At 41.0% G+C, this 14,429-nt stretch overlaps 1 protein-coding gene, 1 long non-coding RNA gene and 1 pseudogene across 4 annotated transcripts; 2 read left to right on the top strand and 1 right to left on the bottom strand.

Annotated features, from left to right (window-relative positions):
- Nucleotides 1-535: 535 nt before the first annotated feature.
- Nucleotides 536-3,689, top strand: LOC120677701. Of its 3 annotated transcripts, none has more exons than XR_005676420.1 (5): nucleotides 536-838; nucleotides 940-1,094; nucleotides 1,188-1,722; nucleotides 3,071-3,183; nucleotides 3,457-3,689. It is a non-coding gene; the product is annotated as an uncharacterized LOC120677701 (long non-coding RNA). The 3 variants fall into 3 exon arrangements; XR_005676421.1 differs by having other exon boundaries at nucleotides 3,462-3,689; XR_005676419.1 differs by lacking the exon at nucleotides 3,457-3,689 and having other exon boundaries at nucleotides 538-838; nucleotides 3,071-3,362.
- A 4,861-nt stretch (nucleotides 3,690-8,550) lies between these two features.
- On the top strand, nucleotides 8,551-10,759 carry LOC120679719 (zinc finger MYM-type protein 1-like). The gene is made up of 3 exons (XM_039961378.1): nucleotides 8,551-8,562; nucleotides 8,664-10,181; nucleotides 10,742-10,759. The coding sequence occupies exons 1-3, from the start codon at nucleotides 8,551-8,553 to the stop codon at nucleotides 10,757-10,759; spliced, it is 1,548 nt and encodes a 515-aa protein (XP_039817312.1).
- Nucleotides 10,760-10,825: 66 nt separating this feature from the next.
- LOC120679720 lies at nucleotides 10,826-13,550 on the bottom strand (annotated as a pseudogene).
- Between the last annotated feature and the right edge of the window lie 879 nt (nucleotides 13,551-14,429).

The raw sequence follows: 14,429 nt of genomic DNA on the forward strand, positions 1-14,429 counted from the left end.
TGGGTCCGCACCCCGCGCCGCGAGTCCGCGAGGCCACGACTCCACGTGACGGCGCGAGCACGTGCGGCGGCCGTCGGCTGGGTTTGGGTGGGGTGCTGGGAGGGGTGGGGTGGGAATTAGGGTTAGGATTTGAGGGGACATATATATACCACGAGCATTTGGGCCAAATTTATGGGCAGTATGGGCTAAAATGAGATATGTATTTGGGCTGGTTTGTTTTGGTCTACGGGTATTTTTTACCTGCGGGTATGGGTAGTAGCCACCCACACCCGTACCTGTCATACCCGATGGGTACAAAATTTTACCCAATAACGTACCCACGGGTACAAAAATCATTCCATACCCCGTCTTCTTATCGGGTAAAATCCGTAGGGTATTCGGGTTTCGGGTACCCATTGCCATCTTGAGTCCTGCTGGCGTGTCCACGTTTTCGGCTCTGCTGGCTTCCACATGCTGCCAAGTGTCATCAGACATTTTTGCAAAAAAGTCCTCCAATTTTATCAGAATTAACTCGTAATCCAACTCGTCTTCACCGGAAAATCCCTCGCAAACCGAACCCTACCTTCTCCTCCTCTCTCTCCCCTTCCTGCCGCCGCGCGCCGCCCTCTCCCTTCTCGCCCGCGCACGCACGCACGCCTCCTGGATCGCCGCTGGATACTCTACTGTCGCTCGAGCAACCGAATCCGCACAGCCTCGGCGGCACAGGGGAGCGTCTCCCCAGCCGCGTGCAGATTGGACGGACCTTGTCGGCCAACGCGGCGGCCATGGTCCGCTGTGGAGGAAGCGCCCGCCCAATCGCCATCCTCTTCGTCCGTGCTTCCCTCAGAAGCTGCCCAAGGTGAGAGCTCTCCCGACGGAATGAATAGTCCAGTGTCACCTCCTCCTAATTGGTCTTTTCTCACCCGCCGGCTAATGGATCTAAACCATGGCTTTGGCCAGGCTGAGGCTCAGACATCACCGATGCCGTCGCTCACCGGGAGGCTTGCCGCGGCGGAGGTGGCGTGGATGTGCTGTCACCTCCAGACTCTCTCGATCTCCTGTTGAAAGCCCTCAAGAGCAAGAAGTTCACCAGTCTTGATGTCTCCTGCACCAAGGTGAGCGCTGCAGGTTTCATGATTTCTTCGTTTCTGCTTGGGCCAAGGAATGAAAGCTTATCTTTGTTTCCTCCTAATTTTCTTGATTTCAAGGCATGAAGTTTCCAACGCGCATGTTTGGATGTCCTCCTTTGATCCGTGCCTTGCATTGTAGTATGAAGGTTTGCTCAGCAGGGATGTCTCCTTCCCCTATTCTTTTTTTTCTGTCTCTTTGAATCCTACTTACTCAATACATTGAGTCTCGATTCATATGTTTTACATACTGGTCCGAAATTAGTTGGAAGCTCCACATGGTGATTGTTAATGTTCTTCTCTATTGCTTTGGTGCCTTCCAAGTGTTCGATGAAATGTTTAGCTAGCATATACAACATTTTTTATTAGGTTTAGGTTATCACTGATGTAACTTTTCCCCTAAATTTAAGCAACCATTCTTGCTACCATGTTAGCATCTTAACAAGCTGATAGCTTATTTTATTATTCCTGTTCTTTATCAGAGTTCCTACATCCAATTGGTGCCTCATTGTTGATGAACCACGTGGAAGCATACAGTTCGTGTTTTGGTGAATTACATAAAGGTCACCCAAGCACTTGGAATGATGCATGACCTAAGTAATTTGATGCCTACATGGTTTGTTTGTTCGCTTACTTGTTCCCTAGCCTCGGTCCTTATTTTTGCTTGTCTTTACAATCCTGTACACGTTCAACTTTAAAGTAGTCGGGCATTTTAATTTCAGTTGAGGATTTGGACATCTATAGAGTTTAATCATCAGTGTTTTATCATTGTATTTGAACCCTGTCACCATTCTCATGCATATTCAGTTGCTTGGAATTTGTGATTTGGCATTCCTTTGGTTTGTAAATAATTATTGTTAATTTTGCAATAATCTTTCATGTCTGCCAGTTTTTCTGAACCATTCTAAAATTACAACTGTATTGAATACTAAGTTTACCTATTTATGTGTACCAATTCATCAGCATACAATAGACTGATAACTAAACTAAGGATAACCAAACACTACTTCCGATTGGAGTAAAATAATACTATTCCATCAGCAGATTAAATTGATACATGACTTCTTCAAGTTAGGGGATTCCAAGGGTGCTTTGTTGGATGAGGATTTTGCAATAAGTGAGTGAGATTTGAAGGGTGCTTTTTTTCCCCAGAGGGGACAGGTTGCTAACTTTTGTCATAGAATTTTGTTTACAAATGTTTTTAACATGCTTGCTTAGTCTAAAGATGTAAAGTTTTGATACATGTTACCTCCAATATTTTCGCCTTTCATACCTATGGTCGAATTGGAATTGGTTCCAGACATATGTATTTTCATATTGTTGCCTTTAGCTCATCCCACATTTTATCAGGAGCATGTGTTGGAAGACAGTGAGGTTTTAATATGCTCTATTGCTTAAGTTGAAACATACCAGGGCTGTTTCATGGCATTCATGATTGTGAAACAGTTGGCTCTTCATATATCTATATATGCCATGACTCTAATAAAATACTCACTCTCCTTGTGTGGCTATATATAGATACAAATATATGATTGCCAGGCTTCTCCGTATAAATGACTTTTGATGGTTGGGTTCAAATAATTTATCTTCCTAATTTCGTAGTATTTGGTTTCTACTGCAATCATCTCTATGCGTTTGATAATCTAAAAAATACATATATAGTTGACCACTAGCTAGGCCTCTACAAGTAGAAACTTGATACAACTCTTCCATCATTAAAAATCACATGAACTTATGAGATAACCATTGTTATCAACTCCACTCCTGATGCACACACTGCCACTTCATTGGTACGCATGATTCTTCTTATTGCGGAGTTTGTGGTATTCTCATCTTGTTATTGTTTCAATACCTCACTCGATGTCATTACTTTCTATTTAAGAAACAAATATGCCCTTATTCAGAAGGGAGACCAACAATCTACAAAGGGCACTAATGAACCTGCACACTCATTTATTTTGCAGATGCCTTTATGCTTGATCCAAGAAACTGCACATGGCATGGTCATCCTAGATGGAATTATAGTTCTGCTGACTATCATAACAAACATATTTGCATAGAGGAAGCTACGCGGCATGTAAAATTCTTCTGTTTACTTTTAGCTTTGTATATCCTAGATAGAGCTACACATCTTGGTTGTACACTTCCATCCATTTATGTGTCTGTATAGATGAACTTTACCTGATGCAAACACCAATTGTACCATAGAGCAAAGTGGTGTATATTTTTCTTAAATAAAAATTATCATGTTGAGCACATCCACGTGTAAGGCAGAGATTGTAATGCATGTTCTATCTACAAAGATAGCTTGTCGCTAATTGTTTCCTTCTGCATTTGTAAATCTGTGTAGTGTAGGCTTGACTTTACAACCAAAGGTGGATTCACAGCCTATCAATGTTCCAGCCAGGCTTGCTCCAAGCACTTGAGTTATGATTTGCGAGGCTGAGTTAGATAATGATCTGGGAAGATTGAAATTGACTTCATGATAGAGCGCGCAACGCGCGCCTCATGTTCTAGTTTGTGAACAACAAGATTCAATGTCCATATATATGATGTATGTAATGATCAAGCTCTTATGTGTCACAATTAATTCAGCTGAAAAGTGGAGGTGTTGGATTTTATGAATGCTACTGATTTAATTTGAGCTACTTTTTGAATTTTAAATTATAATTCCAATGAATTATTGCCCTTTTGGAATGCTGCATCGACAACGTAAGCTAACCATGTCAGCTGTGGCAGTAGGGTAATGTATTTCCCCGGAAAGGATATATATCGCGCACGTTACAATTCGGGAATCCATCGTCTGAAAGAGTGATTGGGCCTTTCTTAATCCTATTTGGCCCAATGGTGCTTGCATGTAACTATTTAATCTCCTTTCGTACTATATTGCGCGCACTTTACTTCTCTTTTCCCGTGCACATGCATACGAATCGGTTGGCTGGGCATGCAGCATGCACATGCATGCATGTATGTACATTATCTTCTCTTTTCCCTTACACATGCATGTGAATCAGTTAGTCTTAGCATGAAGCAGAAACATGCATGTATGTAATGAGTATCTTATCTTCTCTTATTTTATTCCTTTTTATTCTCTTCCATTTTTCTTTTTCTTTCTAATATCCTTGTAAATATTTCTTTACTACTATATAATATGTTTTCCTTTCTTTTTGTTTATTTTTATTTTATTCCTTATTTTCTTTCTACTATAAACCAAGTACAATAGCTCAAAATACACTAATATTTGATGCATTTTTTGTTTCTAATTTCCTCCTTATTCCTTATCTAATGTTTTTCCTTTTATTCTCTAAGTTTATATCCCACTCTTTTTATCTATTCTTTCTCTACCAATCCTCTTTTTTATATTTTTACCTTATATTCTTCTCTTACTCCTTATTGTTGTATTTATCTATTTACTTTTTTTAGATAGTAATATTTGTCTACTATCCATAATATAATTGTTCGAGTTGTATAATTTATTTGTTCGTTTTGTAGATTAAATTGTTCAACCACGTTGGTTCGTTTGTTCGTGATATTCATTTTTCATTATTTATCCTGCATAATCAAATGTTCGAGATGTTTAATATTTTATTCGTTGCACATTATTATTTGTTCATTATGTTTAATTTTTTGTTTGTATTGTTAAAATATTTGTTCCCAGTAATTGAAACTAATTGTTTAGTATTTAAAAAATATTTTTTAAAAATATTGTGCAAACATAGGCAAGTGTGATCTTGATTTGAAGATCTCATTGTAAGTGGTGAAATCAAAATATAATTTAGATACTTGGTTTGAAATTTATTAATTTTTTAATGTTGAAAGTCTCTTGCTTATGGAGTCACAATTTTATATTTCTTACTTGCTACATGTCTCTTTTCGCTGGACTGTGCACACGTTACTTATGCTAATAATTACCGTATAGTTGATAGACTTTTCTACTGTGGAATGTGTTGCATATGATAATGATTACTGTGCAGTTAATAGACTTTTTCTACCGTAAAATGTGTTGCATGCGTAAACATCCCATATAGATTGTTGGGCTGACGACCCATTAAATATTATTGATCGAGGATTCTTCAAGCTTTCAGGGGCGGAGGAAATAATCACGCTTCAGGTGATGGTTGGTGCAAACATCACCTGAAGCGATGCCTAATCGTGCCTGTATTTCCATGTCGGTATAAAGAAATGATAGAAAATTTGAATTATTCTGGTGGTTGATTGATAGAATTTAATTTTAGTATAAAGAAATGAATTATTTCCCCGCCAGTTTTCTTCCTAGGGTCGAAAACTGATAGGAAAAGGGAAAACCGACACGAAATGCAGTTATCGTCTAACTTTTTCCCTGTTATGCTAGACCTACCGGTAATACCGTCAGGGAAATTAATTTTCTATTTCCCTGCTGGTTGTACACCCTCACGGAAAATCTTGTTTCCAATCATGTTGGACTGAGCGAGTATAACTTATAATGATGATGATAGCTAATGAAAAAGGTATCAAGGATGATAAGTTTATCAAAAAATAGTAATGATTATTTTAATGACAAACCTTATCTATCTTCCCGAAAGAAACACATACAATATTCAATGTAGTTTATTATAAATTTGAGTCCTTCGGCTTTCAATTTTCTAGTTTACCACGGTGGCCTGCGGCGCGTCTGTTCATCTGCTTTGTCACCACAGCTGCGGCGGCGGCGGCTGGTGCCTGTGATGGCGATGGCGATCGCCCATTGCTCCGACGACACGAGGCAGCGAGGGCCCTCACGGAACCGACCTCTGCTGGGCTAAGCTCCAGGTGGAGGATATCTTTCATTTCTGGTGGCCGCTGCCTTGAGGCTTGCCTCCGATTGCTGCCATCCCGTTTGGGTCTATTGGGCGCCCTATGGGCATGCTGGTAGAGCTTCCAAGGGTCGGTACTTTGCTTCTTGGTGTGCAAGTTCTCAAGCAAAAGCTTAGCTTGGTCCTCGACCACCAGTGATGATGTTGTCATTGGCATGATGGCATCGTTTTCCTTCTTGAAAGCATTATTGTGAGAACCTCAACTTACCGGACATATCCAGTGAAAACCATGGAACTGACGCACTGGTTCGAGCGACAACAAAATCTTGATGTTACTCTCCTCTTGAGGGCATCGTCTTGGAGTCCTTAATGGTGATGCCTTGGTCAGTTTGGAGCAATGGCAGGACTGATCTATTTGCGCAGTAGAGATTGACGTGCAATTTCTAGATCGCAGGGTGATCGGAAGGCAACCATCGATGATCCTTACATCAGGAGTTTCTTAGAAGATAGTTGATGTGAGATTCTTATTTCTAAATGAGGACCAAAATAAGGTTGAAGGAAGGAAGTAAAAGACATTCAAAGCTTAGTCTTTTGCTTTCTTTCTTATTTCTTCCTTGCTTATCTTTTATGTTCCTCAGTTGGAGATTTGGAGTCTAAATACTCATGTAATCTCCTCGCTTTGTGCCGAGATGTGTTCCTTAAGAATGGAGTTTTTCTTAATCTAAAAAAATGTGCACCAGGTAACTCAACGTAGCCTCGCCGCTGGAGGCTGCCACCCATGAACCACCTTCGGCTCCGGAGACTGCCACCCATGAACCACCTCTTCCGCCATCGCCGTGAGCAATGTCCGCCACCCTGCCGCCACAAGCTCCCCCTGGACTCCATTTGGCATATCCACCATTGACTTGTACATGTGCCGGAGCTTGCCTCCAATCGCTGATTTCTGCATCAACCACACCAATCGCAAGTGCATGTTTGTGGCATATCAACAAAACCAGGGTGAATATAATTCCAAGAAAAGCATCCAGCTTTTGCTTTCCATTGAAATCATGTTTTCTCTTATATTACCATATGCCAAAACAGGTACGTGCGTGCGTGCGTGCGTGTGTGTAAATGAGTTTTTAGTCCGGGAGACTCTCACCATTGTGCTCAGGGGCGGGCCCCATTAAATTCAATGGTATTCAGTTGAATACCAATTATTTTTGACAAAAAAATTTGTATATATAGTGTATGTTAGGTATATGATACAAAAAAACGAAAATAACATAACAAATCTGACTACTAAAGTCCCAAATTCCTCTTTTAGCCCAAAACAACATCAACAGCCCAATTCCCTCCACCCCCGCCGGCCCAGATACACCCCATGGCCCAAAATTTCTCATTACCCCAGCCCAATCCCTCTCCTATCCTGTCCCGACGCCCCCTCCCGCGATTCCCCACCCGGCGCCGCCCTAGCCCTAGACCGCCGCCGCCCGCCAGGCGCCAGCCCGCCACACGCCGGCCGCTGCCGTCCGGCCGCCCGGGCTCGTTGCCCCAGAGGCTCGGGCCCCACGCTCGCAAGCCGCAGGGCGGGGCGGGGCGGCGACCGCGGCCCAGGCGGGCAGGCGGCAGCACCGCAGGTCGCAGGCTCGCAGCAGCAGGCCAGCAGCGTCAGCGTGGACGCCAGCAGGGAGCAGGCGCGGTCGGCGCCCAGGTTCCCAGCGGCCAGCGGCCAGGACGCCGGGCGGCCAGGGGACAGGCCGACAGGGGCTCAGGGCCGGCGTCGCTCTCAAATACTCCGTACAGGTGCATACATGTTCTGTATATCGCGCACACTCCGTTCCCAACGATTTGGTGTGTTGAGATGATATCTGTCATTTGATGCCTTGAGACCAGTAAAGCTTATCACTTGTGTAGAGTACATTATTTCTCATGCTGAAATGATTAAAGATTTGGTGCTCCAATTGGGAATTGTTGATGCGACAGTGAGTTTGGTGTGGCAGATAAAACTTACGCACATAACCAGGGGGCACAGCTCGGCGCCTAGGTTCCCAGGGCGCTGGGGGCAGGCCGCAGGCTGGCAGGCAGGGACGGGCGGCCGGGCGCAAGGAGAAGAAGACAGCCAGAGCTAGATCCAGTGAACTAAGGTGAATTAGTTATGGTTGTGGATTTGTGAAAAAATTAGCAGCAATCTATACTTATAGACATGAAGTCAGAATTTTTCTGAATCTTGAATACTTTTAATTTATAGGTTTGAACTATGAAAAGGAAGAGGGGTGGCAGTGCCGCTACTGATTTGAGATCGTTCTTGCAAAGAGCTGCTGCAAAAAAGAAACCTCCTGAGGCAGAGGTTGTTAGTCCACCTACTAATGAAAATCAAATGCAGATAGTGGTATTTCAAGGACAGAGTACCAGTGGGAGTGGGAGAAACACCATACCTCTTGAAGCAGAGAGAGATGAGCAGCAGCAGCAGCCACCAGCTAATCCCTCAATAATTAAAGATGATGAATCCATGCCTATAGATGAATCTGACTCCGGCGATGTAGATGATAGTAATTATAATATAGAGCATGATTGGGGATTGAGGCCTCCTATCTCAAGCTATCCTGTCAATGACAAAGATTCGGTTAGAAGGTCATACATTGCATTGGGACTATGTCAACCAAGAATGAAGAGAGAATTATTTCCCCAACATGAATGTGGAGGTATGCGCCGATTCCAACCTAAATGGTTTGATGAATTCAAGTGGCTAGAGTATAGTATGCATACAGGTGCTGCATATTGCTTTGTTTGCTACTTGTTCAAGGATAGTAGCAAATATCCTGGTGGAGATGCTTTTATTAATGAAGGTTTTCGAAATTGGAATATGAAGTGCAGAATTCGTAGGCATGTTGGTGCTATCAATAGTGCTCACAATGAAGCTGAGGAGAAATATAATTTGTTCATGAAACCTAGGACTTCAATTCGTGAGTCTATAGGCTCAAACAGTGCAGATTTCAAGGCTCAGTATCTAGCTCGTTTGACATGGTCACTAAAGTGCATAAGGTATCTTTTGCGTCAAGGGTTAGCTTTTCGTGGTCATAATGAGGGAAAGGATTCAAACAATCAAGGGAACTTCAGGGAACTTTTGGCTTGGCTGGCAGGGAATTTTGAAGAAGTTAATATGGTGGTTCTTGAAAATGCCCCACACAATTGCCAGATGATTGACCACAAGATTCAGAAACAACTTATTGCTGCTTGTGCTCATGAAACAACCAAATTTATTATAGAGGAACTTGGTGATGAATGCTTTGCCATTCTTGCTGATGAGTCTAGTGATGCCTACCAACAGGAACAATTGGCTCTTTGCTTGCGTTATGTCAATAAAAATGGAGAACCTGTTGAGCGGTTTCTTGGTCTTGTGCATGTTGAAGATACTACTTCATTGACTCTTAAACAAGCAATTCAGTCGTTACTTATCAAATATCAGTTGCCTTTATCCAAGATACGTGGTCAAGGGTATGATGGAGCTAGTAATATGAAAGGTCATGTCAATGGTTTGAAGAAATTAATTATGGAAGAGTCCTCTTCTGCATATTATGTTCATTGCTTCGCCCATCAACTTCAGCTAACCCTTGTAGCTGTAGCTAAAGAGAATATTGATTGTCAATGGTTTTTTGGGCAACTTGCATATTTGTTGAATGTTCTAGACATGTCTTGCAAGAAAATCCGCATGCTTCGCATAGCTCAAGCTGAATACATGATTGAAGCACTGAAATTGGGTGAAATTGAAACTGGCCAAGGATTGAATCAAGAGATGGGCTTAGCAAGACCAGGTGATACACGTTGGGGATCTCATTATAGAACTGTTATGCATGTGATTCATTTGTATCCTTCAATCAAGAAAGTGCTTTTTAGAGTTGGGAAAGAAGGTAAAGGGGTTGAGGCATTAGGAGCTCAAACTATGCTCAGAGTATTTACCTCATTTGAGTTTGTTTTTCTGCTCCACATGATGAATGAAATATTTGGATACACAAATGACTTATGCAATGCTTTGCAAAAGAGGGAGCAAGATATTGTAAATGCAATGGATCTTCTTGAGCTCACAAAGTTGGAATTGGATGTTTTGAGAAGAGATGCTGGATGGGAAGAATTTATTAAGAATGTCACTTCTTTCTGTCAGAAGCACAAAGTTAAAGTTGTTGATATGGATGGAAAGTATATTCCTATTCAAAGATCAGCTAAGTTCTATAGAGGTGTCACAAATTACCACAGGTTTCATGCTGATATGTTTTTGGGTGTCATTGATAGGCAACTTCAGGAGCTGAATAGCAGGTTTGATGAGGTAAACACAGAGCTACTAGATGTATGGCAGCATTCAATCCAGCTAATTCTTTTTCTGCCTTTGATAATGAGAAGTTGGTTAAGCTTGCCGGGTTTTATCCTCATGACTTTGATTTTCAAGAGAGGAACCAACTTCGTTTTCAACTACACAACTATATTAATGATGTGAGGAATGATGAGAACTTCAAAAATTTGAGAAGTCTAGCAGACTTGTCTATGATGCTAGTTAAAAGAGATATGGTTTCTCGGTATGACATTGTGTATAAACTTCTCAAATTGGTTCTAGTTCTTCCTGTTGCAACTGCTGGTGTTGAGAGGATTTTTTTCTGCAATGAACACTATCAAAAACAAGTTAAGAAGCAAGATGGGACAGGATTTTTTGAATAATTGTTTGACCACATTCATTGAAAGAGAATTCTTCTTGCAAGCGAAGGATGAGGACATCATCAATTATTTTCAAGCTATGAAGGACCAAAAAGTTAACTTGTAATTTGTAAGCATCATTATCAATGCCATTTATTGTTTTAGTACATCTATTTTCTATATGTTGAACAATTTCAGAATTCAGATTATGAATAATTTATGTTGTTAGTACTAAATCATGTGCTACTAATATGTATGTTGGGCTGTTAAAATTTTTTTCCACTACTTACAATTTTGAATACCAAGGTCCCAAATCCTGAGCCCGCCCCTGATTGTGCTTTCACTTTGCTTTGTCAAGATGGACTCTTCATACTGCTTCTTAGATCTGTTGTCCGCTTGTTGGATTTGTCTCTCACGCGCTCCAAGAATCTCATGGGTGCTCACTACATGAGGCGGCGTTGGTGATATGTAGTAGTGGATTCCGTTCTTGTTTGTGCCATTCACCTGAGCGAGGGAGAAAAGTTGCAATTATGGCACCAACAAACTGGTTTCTACAGTTTGGCAGCATGTGAGAAAAATGTCTACTTGCAGTGGCTAAAGGAGTACACATAATTATTGCTTAAACAACATGGAAAGCTCTGCTATTTGTGAACTTTAAGGCCAATAGAAGTAGTAAATTGGGATGAGGTTAGACTCACCATCGTAGGCTGTTTGTTTGCCGCCACACCATCCTTCTGATGGGAGTCCTTCTCCAAGCCATTAACTGAAAGGGCATCTGTAAGATCACAAGAGGTTCAATCAGTACAATGCTCCCTGACACTTTAGGCCTTCAGCACGCTAGAGCATCCCGAGAAATCACGTCCCCAAATGAAGTAATTTTATTTAGTCTCTGCTAACCCACCTTCACTGAATTCATAACTGTTTTCTAGCTCCTTTAGCTTATCCATTATATACTGCGTGGCAGGTCTTTTCTCTGGGTCAGCGTCGATGCACATTATTCCTATCTCAACACATGATCGTACTTGATGTAAAGATGTCTCGCTGTGGTATCTCCAACCTATTCCTCCAACTCTCAAGTACCTAAAATAGTTGCAGTTGTTGGTTAGAATATGTTTGAAAAGGAGGGATAGATATAGAAATGGGAAATTATAGTGTATCGAAAATTTCATACTTGTTGATATTAACACACAAACCACCCGATTTCAGTTCTAACAATAAAATGTTCTCCCAAAAAAAATTAGGGTGTGCCTAGAGCATGTAGGTAGGGCTAGCACCATCAAAATTGTCTTTCCATATTTGTCAAGAAGCAAGGTGAAATAATAGGTACTATATATAATTATCTCCCTGTCAATAATAATTTATTTACATGCCATTTTAATTTATATTATCATCGATCTCATATAACTTATTTGGCAGTCTCTCTTTAAAGATTATTCATTTCTTTCCCTTCGCATGTTTAATTGTTTAACCATAAAACATTTTGTTGTTGCATTGATACTAAGAAAGAAATGTTTCCGTTATCTCGTTATTTGAAACCAAAACTGTCATTTCACTCCTAGATGCAATGTGCTTACTACACCACTTGTCACTTGACTCTATCAACGAAAGCCCAACTACGGGTTCCGAATAGAAAGGTCACACCATTTAGTTATATAGTACAACATTTCGCAGAATATGATATCAAATTTTACCAATAGACCGACAAAAATATGGGATAGGTCATCCTGGCATGCGTAAACATATTGTGCAATGTCTAAGAAAGGAAGTATATTGTGCACAGTAAAAGTATGACTAGCTATTTGAAAATCTAACTTTTATTTGTAAATCCAATTCATAATTTTTCTTACTTTATCGACCATGGAATACCCCTTCTGTCCTGTCAATATTTCCATAACTATAACACCAAGACTATACATGTCTAGCTTGAATGTGATTTGCCCATTGTAGAATTCTGGTGCTATATATCCCCTGGAAGAAAATACATATAATAAACTGTTGGGTGAATGGAAAAAGGAATACGGTATATTTCATACCTAACCAAAAAGCTGATCTTTCAAGAGGGTTTCAAGATCTTACATTGATCCAATCAGTTTTGAAGTAATATCCCTGCTTTGGTTTTCATCAAAGCACCTTGAGAGACCAAAATCAGCAATTTTTGGCACCATGTTATTATCTAGCAATATATTACCAGGCTTGAGATCTAAGTGGACAATATGATTCTCATGAAGATAGTGTAAACCTTCGCATATTCCCTTGATCAATTGATAGCGCACTCTCCATTCGAGTCCACAAGATGCATCTGTGAAAGGGAGAGTGGGAAGGTTTCATGTTTCAGATAATAAATATCCTTGGATGCCATATAAAGTGTAGCACGCAGTATGCCGTTTCTATATTTCTATTGTAGATAACAATTCCACAAAAGCAAATATGATGTGAATATACATATATAGCATGCCACTTGATCAGTTGATCCTACCAGTTATATGCTCACAGAGACTCTCATTAGGTACAAACTCAAAGCAGAGCAACCTGTTTCGTACTTCTGCCAAGACAGACTTCCCCTCATAGTCTGTCATTTCTCCTTGTGTGTCAGCACAATATCCCAGAAATCGCACTATGTTCTTATGCCTCACCTTCATGAGACATTGCACCTCTTGGATGAATTTCTTCTCATGCATATCAAGTGTGTTATACAACTTCTTCACAGCAATCATACCATTTACTATCGTTCCCTGGATTTATGGTTGCATTTGTCAGCATGAAGACGAGTTTCTAGAACAGCTGCAGCTAAGCAAAAGCATAACTGAGTTGCAAGACTGAGGGTTATGCATACCTTGTGAACCACTGCAAACCCACCTCTGCCTATCTCGTGGTCATCAGAGAAATTATTTGTGATGGCTTCCAGTAGCGATAATGGCAGCTTTGTTGGCTTTACACTTCCATCAAATAGCATGTGTTCCAGGTAATTATGTGCAGCACTAGCTTTACCATCCATTTGCATGTATGTATGGTAGCCTTCACATCAGAGCATGAGCATTACTGCCACACGTTACCTGCAAAATTTATTTCCTCCTGAATCTTTTACATTTATGTAGTTGAGGCTGAGAGATTTTGAAGGTTCGATTTTGAGAAATTCAAAAGTCAGACGAATCCCAGAATCTAGAATCCAGATGCCAGTTTCCTTTTTTCTCTAGCCTAGTTCAGACCTCTCTGTAAATCCCTGTAAGTTTTTCTTTTCTTCTCTTTGATTAATAAAAAAATCACGGTGGGGGCCTCCCTCATTGTTTTCGGTTCAAAAAAAAAAGAATCCAGAATCGAGAATTCATAATCAGCTGGATTCTTAATTCTAGGAGTCATCTAACTTTTGGATTTCCCAAAATTGAGTCTTCAAAATCGCCGGAAGTTAAAACAAGTGGGCCTGGAGTTTAGCAAAAAGGAGCAGGGGCATAATCCTCCTTTCACATGGCTGGACAAATGAAAGGTTTGGAGAGAGATGGGACTGTAACGAACATGGCCCCATTTAGGCCATTTCGAGTGATTTTGGTGATCGAGTGACAACACAATCAATGGGACTAACGAGCTTGCGAGATCATATTTGTAGGATTTCTTAGGTCCCTTGGATGACATCCAAGTCATATCCGAGATGTCAAATGCACCGTCGAGACGAGATGTCCAATGCACCATCGAGACAAGACGTCCAATGCACCATCGAGATGAGATGTCCAACCCAATGTAGAGACATCAAGTCGTAGTGAAAAAGCAGAGATAGAATATATTTGGAGTGTCCAAATGACCGCTGCGACGAGTTGGACAAGTGCAACAAAGAAACAGGAAAATCACATTGGGGTCGGATAATCCGAATACCCTAGGGTCGGACTATCCGACC

This window comes from Panicum virgatum, chromosome 6N (assembly GCF_016808335.1).
Source record: "Panicum virgatum strain AP13 chromosome 6N, P.virgatum_v5, whole genome shotgun sequence".
Taxonomy (NCBI): domain Eukaryota; kingdom Viridiplantae; phylum Streptophyta; class Magnoliopsida; order Poales; family Poaceae; genus Panicum; species Panicum virgatum.